This window comes from Lynx rufus, unplaced genomic scaffold, assembly GCF_022079265.1.
Source record: "Lynx rufus isolate CCGP_SWC_20201006 ecotype Redwood Valley unplaced genomic scaffold, mLynRuf1.p SCAF_2, whole genome shotgun sequence".
NCBI lineage: Eukaryota > Metazoa > Chordata > Mammalia > Carnivora > Felidae > Lynx > Lynx rufus.
In genome coordinates, this window is record NW_025814834.1 from 77415935 (window position 1) to 77433987 (window position 18053).

Below are 18053 nucleotides of genomic sequence, written 5' to 3' on the forward strand. Positions count from 1 at the left end.
TCCATGGATAAAGATGATAATACTTTGCATAAGGAGAATTATCGGATTCTAGCATTCTACTTCCATTTATTGCCCAGAGAGATCACAGACTACTTAAAAAAAAAATCCTGCACATTTTACTAACCTCAAACTTAAATCGCTCAACAAACATTAGTGGGGTACCTAAAATTTACCAGTCTGTTTTAACACAAAATAATCTCTAAAGCCATAAAGGTTAAGCCAGCCAGATTTCACTTCAACAATTAAATTCTTTTTTAAGATATATTTTTATATACATAAAGATTACAACATGTTCAGTCTGGGAGAAAATACTTGCAGTGTATATAACATACAAAATATTGGTTACAAAAATACATAAAGATCTATGAATATATAAAAGGGAAAAGATATCCAATAGTAAAGTGAACAAAAGTTATGAATAAAAAGAAGAAATCCAGGTAATAATAAAAAAGATGTTCATACCTAGTAGCAATATGAGAAAAGAAACTAGATATGTATTAATTCTATATGCAAATATAAATAAATATACACATATATATGTGCACACACATATCTATGCAAAAATAAAAAGTATTAAAAATCTAGAGTGGTGATATCATAAGTGCTCAAGAACCATTGGTGGAGTAATGGTTACAATCATTTTGGATGGAAGTTTTGAAAATTTCTACCAAAATACAAATGTACATATTCTTTGATTCACTAAATCTACTTGTATGAATATATCTGGCTAATGATAACTAATATCTAGCACTAATTGAGTGTTTAATGTTGCCAAGCATTGTCCAAAATGTCTTATATATCTAGTTGTCAATTAAGTCTCAAAAATCTTTATGTGGAAGGCCCAATTATTATAAGTCTCATTTACAGTAAGGAAACTAAGCGCAGATAAGTTAAGTAAATACAGAGAGGGGTTATGTGGAGCCAGGACCTGAAATAATCCAGGTAGTCTGCTACCAACTCTTTTTTAGGTTGCTATGTTGTTTAGACAAATCCTACCAGGTTCAAAAGATACTGCTTCAAGAACGCTTCTGTAACTTATAATAACACACAACCACAAGCCGACAAATGTTTGTCACTATGGGTATGATTAAATAAGTTTTGATATATCCATGCAGTACAGTATTATTTAGTTGCAAGGTAGAATGATATAATCTTATGTGAATTCTGTGTAAAACATTATAGGACAAACTATATAGTTAAAAGAAAGGAAATTAAAACGGTATCTATTATATGATCTTATTTACTTAATATATGTATATATGTCTATATATGTATACAAATGCATAGGAAAAGGATTTGAAGGATAGGCACCAAATGCTTCACAGAGGGTTATTTTGGAGCAGGGGGACACAGCAGTGGTGACTGAAACATATATTTTGCCTCTGACAAATATAATAAGAAAAAATTGAGTTCAATGAACTCTAAAAACAAAACCAACCAACCAATCAACTAACCAAACAACAAATATAGTCTCTTTATTCACACAGCTTAGTGGAGGGAAGAAATACTTTAAAAATGCATAAATACTACAACAGGGGAGGCCATTGGAGTCCCCGCAAAAACGCTAATAAACATTACACATGAATCATGAATGTCGGTGGATGATGATGGCACTTTATGCAGAGGTAAACTCACTCATTAACTCATCAAATACTATTAACTCATCAAATACTATGTTAGACATATGCAAAACTCTAAAAGCTGGAGGGAACACGGTGAGACTTTAGTTCCACATGGTTGGTGTGTGGAAAGCTAGGGTTGAAAATAGAGGACGAAAGGCTGGGTGAGTATCAGATCTGGCCACATTCCAGATTTTTGACTTTCTGTTAAGTCATTAAAAGTTTGGTAGGTAAGTGAGAGATCAAATGAAATTTAGTTTCAGGAGTGTCCTCGAGCAACATGGTAACAGTGGGTGAAAAGTGGGCAAAGCTTTGAGGCAGGAGGACCCATCAGGATGGTCAGGAGTTTCTCTGGATTTGAGATGAGTGGAAGAACAAGAATAACTGAACGGATTTGAGAAAACTTAGCAGGTAGAAGGGAAAAGACTTAGAGATTCATTTGATTTTGATGCTTATGAGTGAGAGTAGAAATCAAGGAGAATGTTGGTCGTTCACATAAGTATCCCTTTTAAATCTTGACAGTGTATTCCCCATGTACTAAGCACTTAATTTCATTTTTCATTTAAACTAATTAATTGTGATGATATAGGCAGTTCACTTTTTAAAGGCAAAACAACATCTTTTCTGTATTTGTACCCTCCCTACCTGGCACGGTGCAGATCAGGAATTTAATAAATACCTACCCAATGAAGACAGAAGCATGAAAATATCATTATTATAAAAGAAACACAAATGAATACCCATAAAATACCAACAATAAAAATTGACCTAGTGTCTTTAATTAATTGTAGCAAGGAAAAACAGCTGTCCACCCACAATACCAACAATATTGAGTATAGCCATCATTCCTTTCTTCCACATTTAGCATCTCACAGTATCAACCAGATACATGAATTACGTGCTATTACAATCAAGCATATTAAAATGATTTAGAATTTCCTCCTCCTGATATCCTATGCACTTAGTGAGAACATGGTTGGTTCTGCTGAAGAAGTGTTTATTAATAAAAATACAAAATTCACAGGTGCAAATGTACTTTATGTTCAGAACTGCCGCACTCTTTAGAGATGAATTCATGTTAACCCAACCAAAAACTGATATCCCTGGACTATTATTTAAAAAAATGTGCATGCTGCATATTTTGTGGAGAACATCAAAACCTGTGCTCATGAAATCGGCCTGGAACCACATTTTTATGACTCATAAAAGAAATTAGGACCTACATTCAAAGGGCTGGTTATTAAATATTGTATCTTCAAAAAACCAGCATGCTGAAAAACATTGGTATTTCATAGATAAAAATTTCAAGAGATAGAAAGGAACATACATCTTAAACTTTCATAATGATGCAAAGATGCTTCTAACAAAGGCTGCCTCTGTTGAACTGACTTTTCTAAAGTATTTTTAAAAGGTTAACAGATAGAGTTAACCTTCAAAATAAGTTCAAGGATGTGTTGCTAAATGTGAGGTTTCTGTTTATCTGGAATACAGATCAAAATGCTACAGAATTGCCAAAGGAAAATAAGCTGTTTTCCCAGTCACATATGAATACCTTTAAAGGTATGTTTGGGGGATCTTTAAATTCTATTTTCAATTTATGTCTGCTCAAAACAAGAGCACAAGTGGTTCATTAAGAAAAGGAAGAACAGGGGCACCTGGGTGGCTCAGTCAGTTGAGCCACCGACTTCAGCTCAGGTCATGATCTCACCATCTGTGAGTTCGGGCCCCACATTGGGCTCTGTGCTGACAGCTCAGCGCCTAGAGTCTGCTTTCAATTCTGTGTCTCCCCCTCTCTCTTCCCCTCTCCCACTAGTGCTCTGTCTCTCTGTCTCTGAAACAGTAATAAACCTTAAAAAAAATGTAAAAAAAAAGAAAAGGAAGAACAACTGGAGGTTACATAAGGACAGCTTCTTCTAATCACCATGTCCTTTGATACACAGTTAGAAATCTATCTCCCCCCAAAAGAAAATCAATATTTATAGAGCATCCAGCATTTCAAATACATGGTTAGTGTTATGACTACACTGTATTTTAAAGTTCTTAAGCTTTTTACCTGTGACTGATAGGAAAAAAATGTGGGCATTTATAATGGGTTGCTCTGTGAAGAGTGGTTTCTGCTGACATCACTTCATTTCAAAGGATTTGCTAGGACAATCACATTGCCTCCAGCTGTAACAGCCCAATTACTAGTAAAAACTGCCTCAGACTTTAAGAGCCTACAGGGCTTTAAAAATCAATGATGCTTTAGTATTTGCATCCTCAAAAAGGCAGCCAGAAAGCAAACTAAACAAGTGTTGAAAATGTATTCTTCAACACTATTTCAAAGTATTTCTATTCTTCATTCATATACCCATTCGGGAGACATAATTAGATACAGCCAGCTCTATCAATATTGCCAATGGCTAATGGGCATAGGCTGAGACAATTAGGATGTACAGTAAATATTTTGCAAAAAAGTCAGATAAAGTAATTCACATACATAGTTATCTACACATCCCATTTTAACTTTAAATTAATGGGGGTCATGAGAAAAATAAAAATCAACATGTGTAAAAGTAGTCATATTTTAAGCTTATGGGCTCTTATACTATGCTGCTCTATTGCAGAATGTTATTGTTTGCCTAAATCGTGCCTGTTAGACTTTTATATTAGTCCTGGAAGGTAGGATTATATTACTGTGTGTGTCTATAGTTATGGTGTAATCATAATTCCCTAAGAACACGAGTAAACCAATGGAACCTTCTTTTCAGAGAGGAAACTCAGATATATGAAGAGTACCTTTAAGTACCTATAAGTACCTATAAGACATCACAGATATATGAAGAGTACCTTTCATTTCCCTCTTATCAGTGGGTCCTAAATCAGGAGTTAGATCAGGGAAGTGGGTCTTTACTCAGGGCTTAGGTCAGGGAAGGGGGACAAAAGCTTCCAATGTGCTGCAGTTCTTGTGAGGAGTCTGGCACAGATCAGACATCCATGGAGAATTCAGTAGAAAAGAAGAAACAAAAGTGGCTTCCCTTTAAAGTGCATTGGTCATTCCCTTTAGTCATTCATTGGTTCTTCTAATTATTCAACACACAGTTTTTCTAAAACTGTAAAATGACAGGAAAGTTGCTAAACACTGTAACTACACGTCTCTGAACTACTATGGATAAAGAGACAAGTAATAGACAAAGAACAATATGGTATACGGTAATAATGGATTGGCTGTGGTATTAAAACTATAGGCAATACACTTTTGAGAGAGAAAGAATACCCAGTCTTTTCAAGACAGAGCTGAAGCATGAAACCAACCAATAAAACAGGCAGTATTTTATAGAGTATATTGGGAGGAAACAAAGTTGTCAGAATCCAATTCATAAAGGTTCAGCACTTAAAGATCACCCTTTGAACAGCTGTGTAAGAGGAGAACAAGATTTTTGTTTAATAGAAGCCTTGGGTGTAAAAAATGGGAGTCTCTTCACAAAACATCTTGGGCAAATTAATAGATACATAAAGGTCCTTCTAGAAAGCATTATAACATTTTCCTTAGCCCGCTTATTAAGGAAGTTTTGGAGAATTAGACAGAATTCAATATAAGCTTTTTAGAGTTTTTCATAAATACATGTGTGTGTTTGTGTGTGTGTATGTATATCAGAGTAAAGGATGTAAGTCTAAGTGTAGGTGTGCACGCATGGATCTCTCTGCTATCCCCATACACCACCTTCTCTCTTTACAAACTTTCCTTTTACCCAAGGAGATGAAAAACAGAATCCCAACAATTCTGGATGATAGCAAAGAAATCCATGATGTTGATTTTAAGAGTATCACAGATGATCAGTAATGACTAAAATAGTCATTCACTCAAAAAAGGCTCACCACCATACAAGTGACAGAGTCTTGATTTCCCCAATAAAACACATTTTATCTATTTTTGGATGATCTGAAAGCTGTCTAGGGCTAGAACTGTTTTTGGCATCCAACTCTAGTTTCCAGCTTACTTCCTTTCCTTTTTCACTGAGAAGCAATTTATTGTTTTGTGTTTTTGTTTTTTCCTTCTTGCCCATACTACAGCAGGCAAGCTCCACGCTTGGCCACGCTGACAGTCTCAGAGACATACAAAAACACAAACGTCCTGAAGAAGTTCCTAGATATTTTCAGCATATTCCCCAAATGTCCTTTTCCTGCTTTCCAAAATACCTTTTTGGATTTAAATAAGCCTATTTCATAAGAACAATAAGCTTCCAAATGATAGCTACGATTTCCAGAATATACAAACAGTCCCTGTTGAGTAACATAAAGTCAGTAGTTCCAGAAAGCAAGTGTTCCTTTTTACCCATTAAACTCTAAGGCTTTCATTTCATTACAGTTTGAGAAATGGTTCTACTATTTATCTGCCTTTTTCACTCAATGGGAAATTATACAAAATCTAACACATTGCTTTTTACAAATAATATTCATCATGGGTGACTACAATACACATGGTTGCAATTATTCTCAAATACTTCTATTCCTGAATATAAGTTGTATATAATCACACATGGCACATTTCTTTCTTCCACTACTCCTTTCTTCGTATTTGAGCTTATATATTTCTACAAGTAATGATTTGAGTTCAGAAGGCATTATCAAAAGAAAATGAAAAGGTTATATAAATGTCACTGCCTTGCTACGAATTTTACATGTTCTTGCCAAATGCGACTCTGAATATCTGGACTGGCTTTCTACTGTAAAGAGAAATACATCTATGCGTGAAATAGTGTTCCTGACAATAGCTTCTCAACATGGAAGAGGCTTGAAAATGTGCAAGAAAAATCCTTCACCTAATCACACATTTACACATGCATTGCTCTCATTTTTCTTTTCTATAGTAATACTGGATCTTAATAAGGAAGTTCATACTGCTCATTGTCCCTTTATCTGTAGAAGAAGAATTTTCACAGCCGCATATATACTTTCAGAAATCAGAGCCTGTCAGAACCTAAACTGGTGTTTCCAAACCGTTCAATAGATTATAATGTAGGAGAGAAGATGTAAGCATGAATTTTTGGTATTCTTGTGGGTTACATAATGATGACATTGATGACCACAAGGCCTATGCATAAACTATCAAAATAGAATTTTAAAAAATTATTTTATCAATACAGTTGAACTCCCATTGTATTAATTTATGTTTCTCTTTGCCTAAACTTTGAGATCTTGAAGGCCCCTATGTCTTCTCCTTGTTTGTATCTTCTCATAATGTCTCACGTTACTTCCTTAGAAAACAACGCAATGTCTCAGAGGTTGTTTTTTTTTTTTTAATTTTTTTTTTTCAACATTTATTTATTTTTGGGACAGAGAGAGACAGAGCATGAACGGGGGAGGGGCAGAGAGAGAGGGAGACACAGAATCGGAAGCAGGCTCCAGGCTCCGAGCCATCAGCCCAGAGCCCGACGCGGGGCTCGAACTCACGGACCGCGAGATCGTGACCTGGCTGAAGTCGGATGCGTAACCGACTGCGCCACCCAGGCGCCCCAGAGGTTGTTTTTTTAAATAAGTAATACAGCTATTAGGAAAATTCTAGAAAATTATAAAAATAAAATCATTCATAATTACTCCACTCAGGTATGGGATTTTTTTTTCACACTTTATATTTTTCTTCTTTTTTAATGGCTAGTAACATTCTTTAAAACAATTTTTAAATTCTTTATTAAAATATATTTTCCCTTTAAATTCATTTCAAATAAATTTAACAGTAAATGCTATGTTTTATTTTAAAAATTTAAAAAGATATAAGGAAAAGAATAAATTATTCACAATCCTATTATCCAGTGATAGCTTACATTTACCTCTATCTCCATATCTACGTTTTGTAACTAAAGTAGGATAATATTTTAGTATCCTATATTATGCTTTTCTACATATCTATTAATGAGTAATTTACTACATCATTTAATATTCTTTAAAAAGATAAAGTTTTATATCTGTGTAACTTACCATCCTATATCTTTAGGAAATCATTTAGGCAGTAGGGAACATCTCTGTTTAAATGTTAACAAAATTTCTTGCCAACTTATCCAACTTTATTTGGGAAATAAGGAAACAAAGGCTTACTTCTTTTTAAAATTTTTTTTTTCTTAAGTTGAGCTGATACATATTAATTAAATTTAGATCTCTCTGCTTGCTCCACTTTTCTGGCATAATACTTGTGCCAAGAAAGAAACAAAGAAAAAGGAATATTTAGCCATTTGAGATAAGTATAGTCCTTCTCATTTGATATGAAAAATGACTTCATAGTACTACCTTCTCAAATACGATTTTCTGTAATATTATGGTGATAAAATACATTTTACTTAAACTGGTGGAATAGTAGCAATAATGAAACACATATTTAGCATGTTTAATATTTTATTTTTCCCTGCAGATGAAGAAAGATATTAGAATTGTTTACCTGGGGATATGATGTAGAAGAAATCTTTAAATTCATCCATCCAAACTTCTGCTAGTCTCCTGTTGTTTTTGTTGATGACATGACCAGTGCCACCAGGGAAAGTGTAAGGAGTTGCCTTCCGAAAAACATGACCAACATGGGAGCAAGTCACAATCTCCAAAGAGCCTCCACATTGCCAAATCTGTGGAAAAAAAGCAATCATATCTCAATCATTGTAAATAATGCAGTAATAATGTCTGACAAGGAACTGAGGCTAACTAAGGCCAGATCTTTAGATCTTATATGGCTCAAGCAAACCTCAGATGGACACAAAATTTAGAACTGGTATACTTAGCTTGGCAAAGGATTCTAATTTAGAAGACCTTGATATTTGTAAATATTGTAGTGTTGGACTTATAAGTTTCAATTATTTTTTCATTGCCTTTGTTAAACTACCAAATTTTCAGTTTCTAGTAGTTAACCTAATCACTACTTAATAGTATTTAGTATCTAAACTCTGCTATGAATTAATGAATTTATTATACGTGTTAGATGTCATGGTAAATATCTAAATTTGTTTAAAGCAAAATCAATTATACTCCACTCATTTTACTCCAGTCATTTTAAATGACTGTCAATTTCAGCTATCATATATTGCCAGTATCTTACACCTTTGGATATAGTATTCTTATTAAAATGTGCTAGGACTCCTTTATATCCACTCACCATCTATGCGTCCTTCAAAATCTATCTCCAAGATCACTTTTTCTAGAAGGTTATGTAGGGAGGTTTTGTAGTTGTGACTTTGGTACTTTAAACATCCTTTCATAAAGAACTGATTACACCGTCTTGTAAGCAATTGTTTACTTCACTATCTCTTGTTCAAAACTGTAAATTCTTAGAAAACATTTGCCTATATTTCTTGGTGTCCTAGATTTACTGTGCAGTTGAGGCTAATTATTAAGTATCCCTAACACATTTATTTCTATAAAATTACATTATTTAGCTACAGGTTATACTAATAGCATATGTGTATATGCATGCTATCTATAAAATATACTAATACACACACACACACACACATATATATATATATACATGCACAAACATATATATATATACAAACATAGAACACACACTCGTATGTGTATGTTTATTACATACATGTAATATATTGCATATGTGCTACAGGTTGTTTATCCCAATAAACAAGTCATAGTTATCATTATATATTGGAAGCATTGTTCTTTTTTTTAATGTTTATTTATTTTTTGAGAGAGAAAGGGAGAGGGAATGAGTGGAGGAGGGGCAGAGAGAGAGGGAGAGAGAATCCCAAGCAGACTCTGCATTGCCAGTGCAGAGTCCCGTGCAGGGTTTGAACTCATGAACTGTGAGATCATAACCTGAGCCGAAATCAAGAGTTGGATGGTTAACTGACTGAGCCACCCAGGCTTCCCTGAAAGGACTGGGTTTTATATGGTAATTAACATTGTTCTTTTAAGGAGAACTGCTTATTTTTGAAAGATAAAGTTTTCTCCAGTTGACCTCTCAAGCAATATTCATCTTAGAAGAGGGCTGTCGTTGAGCTTGGGTAGCAGTAGAGACATTCAATTTACCAGAAGATGGAAGATGCTAAATGACAAGTTATATTCATCAACCGGCTTGTACATGTGTTGTACATTGCATTACATGTGCAATCTATTCTTTCTCATTTTCTAACTGTCAAAACACCATAATGCTAACAGGAAAGAAGTTTCAGCCTAACCTAAAATGTAAGAATAAAATATAACTGAAATACAAAAGAAGAATGGAACTCGCTCTTACCCTCAAGACACAGGATAGAGCTTTCTTAAATAATCAAAGTATTTAATTGATTGGTAACTCTCTCATCTTTGTAGCATTAAATGTATAAACCTTCTTGGAATTATGAAATCCTTACACTGTTCTATTCCATTAAAATTGAGGAAGTTGATCCTTCTATCAAAGACAAATCAATACTTGTGTGTCAGTCAACTTTATGCCTAATTCTGTCTTAAGAACTTCACTGGTCTGGTTCTCCCTTTGATTTTTACCTGAGATGTTGATAATTTTGCTCCTTACTACACTATGACTACCTTCATATAATATCTGTTAAAATCTCTTATCTTTTTTCTTTTATGTTTATTTATTTTTTAGAGAGAGTGACAGAGCATGATCAGGGAGTGGAATCTGAAGCAGGCTCCAGGCTCTGAGTTCAGCACAGAGCCCCATGTGGGGCTCGAACTCACAAACAACAAGATCATGACTTGAGCCGTCAGATGCTTAACTGACTGAGCCACTCAGGCACCCCAACCTAAAATCTCTTATCTTTCAAATAGATTCTGAAAGAGATAAACAACTAAAAAGATTACAAACCCAAGGAAAAGTTCTTCCCTTGGTCCAAAGTACCTCATTTCTCTGTTTCCTCTCACTGTAAATTAGCTTCAAATGTTTATTGATATGCGTTGTTTCCCTTCCTCAATTTTCATCCATCTCCTTATGCATAGTGAAATGCTGTTTGTTTTTGCAGCTCCCTCAAAACTGCCACGGTGGAAAACACAAACTTTTCCCTTGATGAATATCTATCTAGCTGACTCCTCTCTTAGATTGTCTTGCTTTCCCTCCCAGTACTTCAATGTTTACATATTTTCACTGTAAATATTTAAATGTTAGCCTCCACCTTCCTTTACTCATTCTCCAGGTGGTCTTATTTACTCCGATGACCTTACATAGGATCTGAATACTCACAAAGTCAACAGTGACATCTCAGCTCAGACCTCTCCTCTGGGATCCAGAGCTGAGTATCCAAACATTTACTGGGTATCTCCTCTTGCGTGTCTGAGATACACCTAAATTAATACGTCTGAAGTGGAACTGCAGATTCATCCTGGCTTTGTAAGCCAGGTCTTACTTTCTTTCTCTTTTTAAATAATTTTTTAAAATGTTTATTTATTTTTGATAGAGAGTGAGACAAACACATAGTGGGGGAGGGGCAGAGAGAGGGAGACTCAGAATCCAAAGCAGGCTCCAGGCTCTGAGCTGTCAGCACAGAGCCCTATGCGGGGCTCAAACTCATGAACTCCTAGATCATGACCTGAGCTGAAATCGGTGCTCAACTGACTGATCCATGTCTGTCTTTTTAATCATCAATAAATAGTGCCACCACTTACTCATGTGGTCAATCCAAAAAAAAAAAAAAAAGAAAGAAAAGAAAAGAAAAACTAAATAAAAGAGAAAACAGAAGCCTCTCTCCCTTGCAAACCCTAGAAGTCATTATTGATTTCTCCTTTTTCTATCACTTATATTAATTTTTTATTAACATTTTATTTTATTTTTTGAGAGACAGAGAAAAACAGAGTGTGAGCGGGGGAGGGGCAGAGAGAGAGGGAGACACAGAATCCCAAGCAGGCTTCAGGCTCTGAGGTGTCAGCACAGAGCCTGACATGGGGCTCAAACTCACAGACAGCGAGATCATGACCTGAGCTGAAGTCAAGACGCTTAACCAACTGAGTCACCCAGGCGCCCCTTTCATCACTTATATTTAATCTGTTAACAAATCCTGGCTTTACTATCTATAAAAATAATTCTCAGTATATCCATCTCTCCCTGTCTCTCCGTCACAATCCTTGTCCTAATCACCAACATTTCTTGTGGGTCAATTGCAATGGACTCTTAACTGTCTTGCTGCTCTCACTGGTGTTTCCTATAATTTGTTTTGTACTGAGAAATCAGAGGAGTCTTTTAAAAATTTAATTATTTAATTTACTTCTGTGTTTAAACACTTCAATGGTTTCTTACTGAACTGTGAATATAAACAAAATCCTTTAGGCAGGGCCTCTCAGACCCTACGTGAGTCTCTCCCTCTATCAATAAGCACTGGTGATCCTGGCCCTCTGCCATTTCCTAGAATAACAAATCTCATACCCTTGTACACACCGAAGCCTCACCAAGGGCTTTCCCTAAACCTGGAATACAATTCTGTCTGCCCTTCACCTGACTGCCTCTTTCCCACACTTCTCATCTTAGCTAAAACATCACTGCATCAGACAGCTCTTCCCTAATTTCCATATTTAAAGGGTCCCAGCCCAGTTATCTTCTGCAATGGCACTTTGTATATTTCCTTCTTGGCTTATCACAATCTGTAATATTTGTATTTGTTTTGCTGTGCATCCCCGCCCCCCCCCCCAACTAGCCTGTAGACTCTAAAAGGGCAGTGGAGCTATCTGGTCAATGTTGCACCCCTGAGCCAAGCCCAGTGCTTGTTACACAGGAGGTATCATTGCATGTTGGTTGAATGAAAAAATGGATAACTCAAAATTAACTTCCAAGATTAATATTAAAAAAAAGCATTCCTGGCAGATGATGAGATGAAGTAGACATATTTTGAAGGGGTTTTAAATAGCATTTTTTAAGGAAATACTCTGAGTATCAATCTAAGTAGAGTGGTCAAGTAAAATCAAATGCAATGGTTATTTAACATGCGTTGGGAATTGAGGACGTTCTCTGGTGGTTACAACACAAACAATTGACATTAGACATGGTTGATGGCTTATGAAAAACAAGGTGGCTAAATGATACAATCTTCCTTTTTAACATTATTAAAGTAACCCTTTGGCTGAATTCACATTATCTCTCTCTGAAAAGCATGATTTAGTGAAGTACTCAGGTATTTGTACTGTGACCAGGCCATTCCACAATGTGCCCCAAGTTCAGAAGAAATAGCATATGCCGTGTTTCACCTGGAGGGGATTTCAGATATTCTCTTCATTGTGCCCCCTCCTGTTCTACAGATTAGGCATGAATGAAGAGCCTCTTTCTTCCTTCAACCAACTTCTATAGGGGAGCTCTATGAGTGAAGAAGAGACTGGCATTTCACTCCCTGCTAGATACTTGCTGAGCAGTACAATCAGCTGACTACCCTGGTGTTACCAGAAGAACACAGCCCAATGTGGTGAGTGAGTTTGTGGGAAAGCCTCGAGTGTCAGGAAAAGCATGACGCTAATAAAATAGGAAACACTTACGTCCTAGAGAAACCTGAGGTGGTCTGGGACATATTGTACAGCTTATTGTAGCAGAGTTGGTAGGTGCAGTGATACAGTGATCCTGGGAAGGGGTAGTCTTTGGAGACAACTGAACAAGACTTTAGTGGTTCCCAAATGCTATAGATCATGGAATATAGAAGAGGGAAAATGAGCTGTGAAACTAGCAATATGGCAGATCAGCAAGGAGACATAATATTGGGAAGGGCAGTTGGAGACCACGTAGGGTGAGAAAGAAACTAAGATTTCCCTCTCAAAAGGCCCTTAGAAAACAGAAGGGATAGAAGGTGAAGCTGAGAGCACTTGTGAGAAAACAGTGAAGCTGTGTATACAAGACTCATGGATGGCGGCCCCTAGTAGCAAGTGGGACCACACTGAGTAAGCGGCCATTGTAAAACATGAAATCAGATAAGACCTCACATTTCTCTAGCCCTCCTATTTGACATACCCTGGGGGAGCGGCAACCCGGAATACCCTGCCTTCTCCCTTCCAAGTGCTCATGTCAGCACGGGCCTAGGAAGAGAAGAGAATCTGAGGTATGCCCTGATTGTGAAATCAAAGCCTGAAACGGAGCATTACTAGTACTTTTAATAAGTGGAAGCGGCTGGAAAGCTCTTGAGTCTGTCCTAAATGACATCAGCATTGGAAATGGATACTCCTCAGAGCATTTTGCAATGATTGGAGGGAAAAAAATCATTTTAAGTTTGTGCTTCTCTAAATTTAGGCTGTTCAATAAGCCCTGTTGCCTACAAATCAGGGACTGACAATTGTCTTCTGAGTCCACAGTTTACCTGTTAGCAAATACGGATTAGCACTGTAGCTGGGTAAGTGAGGATGCTTTATTTCCACTCTGTCACTTCTTGGCCCTACCCTGGTTTGTAAGCTTATTGGTTCTATGCCCTGAATATGTGCACAAAAAGAAGGATACCTAGTTGGAAAATGTTCAAAAATTGAGTTCCGTTAGTCTCTCTCCTTTCCCGCCTCATAGGCAAAGGTAACGATACATGAAAGTGTTGATTTTTTATTATCATGCTAACTTGCAATGAGACTCTGTGTGCACATGTACAGGCATAATGCAGTAATGGCTGTTGACTTTGAGACACAAAGCAAACTTGCCCCTGACTGTGACTCTCACAGATGGAGGCAGTTCTTAGGTATATTTAGCAGAGGTAATGGAAGTAGAAGTAACTGTTCCATAACTCAGTGACTACTGGCCCGGGCTTGGCTTGTGAGTCATAGTCTACTGACTCCTGGAATAAAGTGAGAACGTCTTGCATTGCCACTAGTATTTACAAAATGTGTGGATTAACACTTATATTGCATTTCTCAGGTAAAGCCTCTCCTCAAAATTTGCATGAAAATGAAAAGATCAAGGTAAGAATGCATAACGTTATGTATTAGTTAGGCTGATATCTGGTCATAATAACACCCAGTTAGGTAATATAAAAGCAAAACACTTAATTGATCAAATACGGAGCAAATAGGGGGCGCCTAGGTGACTCAGTGGGTTAAGCATCTGACTCTTGATTTGGGCTCAGGTCATGATCTCACGGTTCGTGACACTGAGCTCCTCGTCGGGCTGTGTGCTGACAGCGTGGAGGCTGCTTGAGATACTCATGCTTTCTCTCTTTCTCTCTCCCTCTCTCTCTGCCCCTCCCCCACTTGTGCACACGCGTTCACTCTCTCTCTTACAATAAACAAACACTAAAAAAATATTGACCAAATATTGACCTAAGTACTCTGTACTTAGTAGACACTTCAGTAATGTGAAAGAATTAAGACATAAACAGTTGCCCAGAAAACTACATGATTAAATATTAAAGTAGGAAGAACTCATGTTGAGTGGAGACCCAATGATACCATAATAATTTTCCTTGGTGTTATCTTCAATAAGTATTTCAGAAAAGGGGAAGAAATGAAGCAAAGAAAAGAAGGAAGGAAAAGTACGACATACTCATTAAGAACTTGGGCTTGGAAATTAGCAAATAGTTTTCCTAGTGGTTCTGTCACTTACTATCTGCGCATATTGGTAAAACTTATTTAAGTCTTTAAGGCCTTAATTTTCCTACTGGAATATAGGCATAATAATAACTACTCCCTAAGACTCAAATAAGATAGTGTATATCAAGCGCTGTGCCTGACACTTCACCTGGGAAGAAGTTAAATGTTATTTGTATATTATTTAACTTCCATTGTTGTTTAGGGAAACCAATATCTGTAGATAATTTGCTTATTGTTGCTTCTTAAAAAATATTTTCTTTTAAACCTTGGTAAGTTTTGCCTTCATTTTTGCCTTTTATTTGAATTGTAATATTAACGCCTAAGGATTTAGGTACAGCACAGAGTTTAAAAGAATAGCCAATTAGTTTCCAATTAGAACACTACATTTTGTTCTCTGAAATTATTTTACAGTGTCTGAACAAACAGCATAAACTGAATAAAACATGATGTCTCATCCACACAAGCATGTGATGTCCAAATTACTTTGTATCACTGAGCATATCTGATTGTTATTTTCCAGGCTTCCAACAGATTAATACTTGTATAGTGTATCTCTCTCAAGTAAATTTGACCATGTATGAAATACAAACTGTCCTTTTATCCACAGAGAATTGAAGCCAGCTAGTTACTTGTTTTCTTTCCCAGATATTTTTATGAGTGTCTTTTGATGATGGAAAAGGTTATTAATCAAAATGTAAAATGCCCATTGCTCATTTGATTATCTACTTGAGTTTCTTCCCCCAGCTAGAAGACAATTAACTAACATACATTATTCTTTTCATGTTTTTTGGCACCTACATCAGTGACATTTTAATTAAGGTTCGTAAACTTCATAAGCTCCAACTTTGCAATCTCAGTTCTAGTGCTTCTCCTTCTAATTTTACACCTGTTGTGCCAAATTCATGCAGCTGCTTGTTTTTATACTAATCTTTATGCCCCTGCCCCCAACCCACACACATACTATCTCTGGCACAAAGTCACTGTTTAATATGGCCTTAGTAGCAACCACAATATACCACAGAGGCCACAGAGCACAATAGTTATGATGCTACAGGCTCTGGCTCCTGAGGTCATACCCTAGCCCTGACACTTACTAGCAGGGTGAACTTGGTGACTTCATCCTTCTGTGCTTCAAGTCTCAGGTAAGAACATGAGACTAGCAGAACCAACTGCAGAGAGGTTTGTTGTGAGGATTGAGGCAGTTCGGCGCTCGCAAAGATATTTAGCCTTTATGTGAAAAATGGATTGAAATGGAGCAAATAGAGAGATTTCTTTAGAGGTTATCTCAGTAATCTAGGGAAGAGATGATGATGACTTGGACCAGAGTGATGATAATGAAAACAGAGGAATGTATTAGCTTAAAAAAAACTTTTTTTTATTGTTTACTTATTTTAGAGAGAGAGAGAGAGAGAGAGAGAGAGGCAGAGCATGAGTGGGGGAGGGGCAGAAAGAGAGGGAGACACAGAATCCCAAGCAGGCTCCAGGCCCTGAGCTGTCAGCACAGAGCCTGAGGCGGGGCTCGAACTCACGAACCGCGAGATCATGACCTGAGCCGAAGTCGGACAGTCAACCAACTGAGCCACCCGGGCACCCCTGTAATAACTTGATATAATTTGGGGAATTAAGATTAATAATTAATGTATGTGTTTTCCCTTGTCTATATTTTCCCTATTAGGCCCAACCATACATTTTGTTTTGGGAAACAGTTCTCAACTACCAGATTTCCTGGGTCTCAGGTTCCACTGACTCACAGCCGTTCCTCCTCATCATGTCACCCCATGCAGCTCTCAATTCTATACGGACTGTCATCTTATAAAATGTTCTTGTGTGTGTGTCTGTGCATGTATATTTATGTGTATGTATGTTTATGTATATATACACTATTTACATATAGTAATCTTATCTCCCCATCCATATTATTATCTCTCTGTGGGGAGTAATACGTGTTTCACTTTATGAAATTGAATTCCATCATCACATGTTTTACTTCATGAAATCAGCATAAATCACATATAGTAAAAGACAAACAAACAACAACAACAACAACAAAACACACACACACACAAAAAAACCCAGAACTTAAATTTACCATTAAATCGGGGCTTACAAGGTTTAAGATGTTTTGCTGATCTTGGTGCTGATATATACTGACATGACTGATTAATCTATTAATAGTGATATAGGGAAATATAGAAAATTACACAGCATACACAAAATGTGTCTACCGTGAGATGCAATTAGAAACCAAACGTGATTCCTTTTCTCAGTTCTGGCAAAGGGAAAACTGAAACAAAACAATGATTACTCAATTTTCAAACTATTTCATTCTACGTGTATTATTTGTTGTGAATAATCCCTCTCAGCACTTCAACTCTCCACTTTGTTTATACATATTCAAGTAGACTGATGACAAATCCTTTAATCTTACAACAGAAACAAAGTCTAAAAGAGACTTCAGTGAGATCCTGAAGGCACTACGGTCCTTGATAGGTTAGCACAAACACAAGAGGCACAGAAGTCATTAATCGAAAGGGGCTGGTACAAGGTGTTCAGTAGGCATTTCTATTTACTCTTGACATGAAATTTTCCAGTTATTCCACATAGTTGTTTTGACTGGGGGGAATATCTGCTTTAATTGGTTGGTTTGACTCTTGACCTAGTTTTCACTCCACAGTATAATTGGGGAGATTTATGTGATCTGGAAGGGCACTCTAGAGCTGGTATTGTAACATCTCAAGATAAAGACTCTTGTATGCAAGCTGCTGTACGGCCTTTAAGTGTGCACCTGAGTTGCAAGAGATCACAGAGTCAACATGCCCAAGGAATCTACCCACTACTGGATAATTTAATGCTTAAAGCAAAAATAATCATTTTTATGGAAAAGAAAAGAAAGCATCAGATTCGAAATTGGAAAGCTATATTCTTGACTTGAAATAAAAACTGATTATAGAAATTGGAATAAGTCATTTAATCTTGAGAGGCCTC

The 18053-nt window shown here is 36.6% G+C and overlaps 1 protein-coding gene across 2 annotated transcripts in view; it reads right to left on the reverse strand.

The window, feature by feature from the left end:
• The window catches only part of GALNT13 (polypeptide N-acetylgalactosaminyltransferase 13), a 470520-nt gene that overhangs the window by 161436 nt on the left and 291031 nt on the right, over positions 1-18053 (reverse strand). For both annotated transcript variants that reach the window (XM_047085690.1, XM_047085689.1), the window contains exon 7: positions 8032-8212. In XM_047085690.1, coding sequence (XP_046941646.1) covers positions 8032-8212 — 181 coding nt within the window. The remainder of the gene's footprint in view (positions 1-8031; positions 8213-18053) is intronic.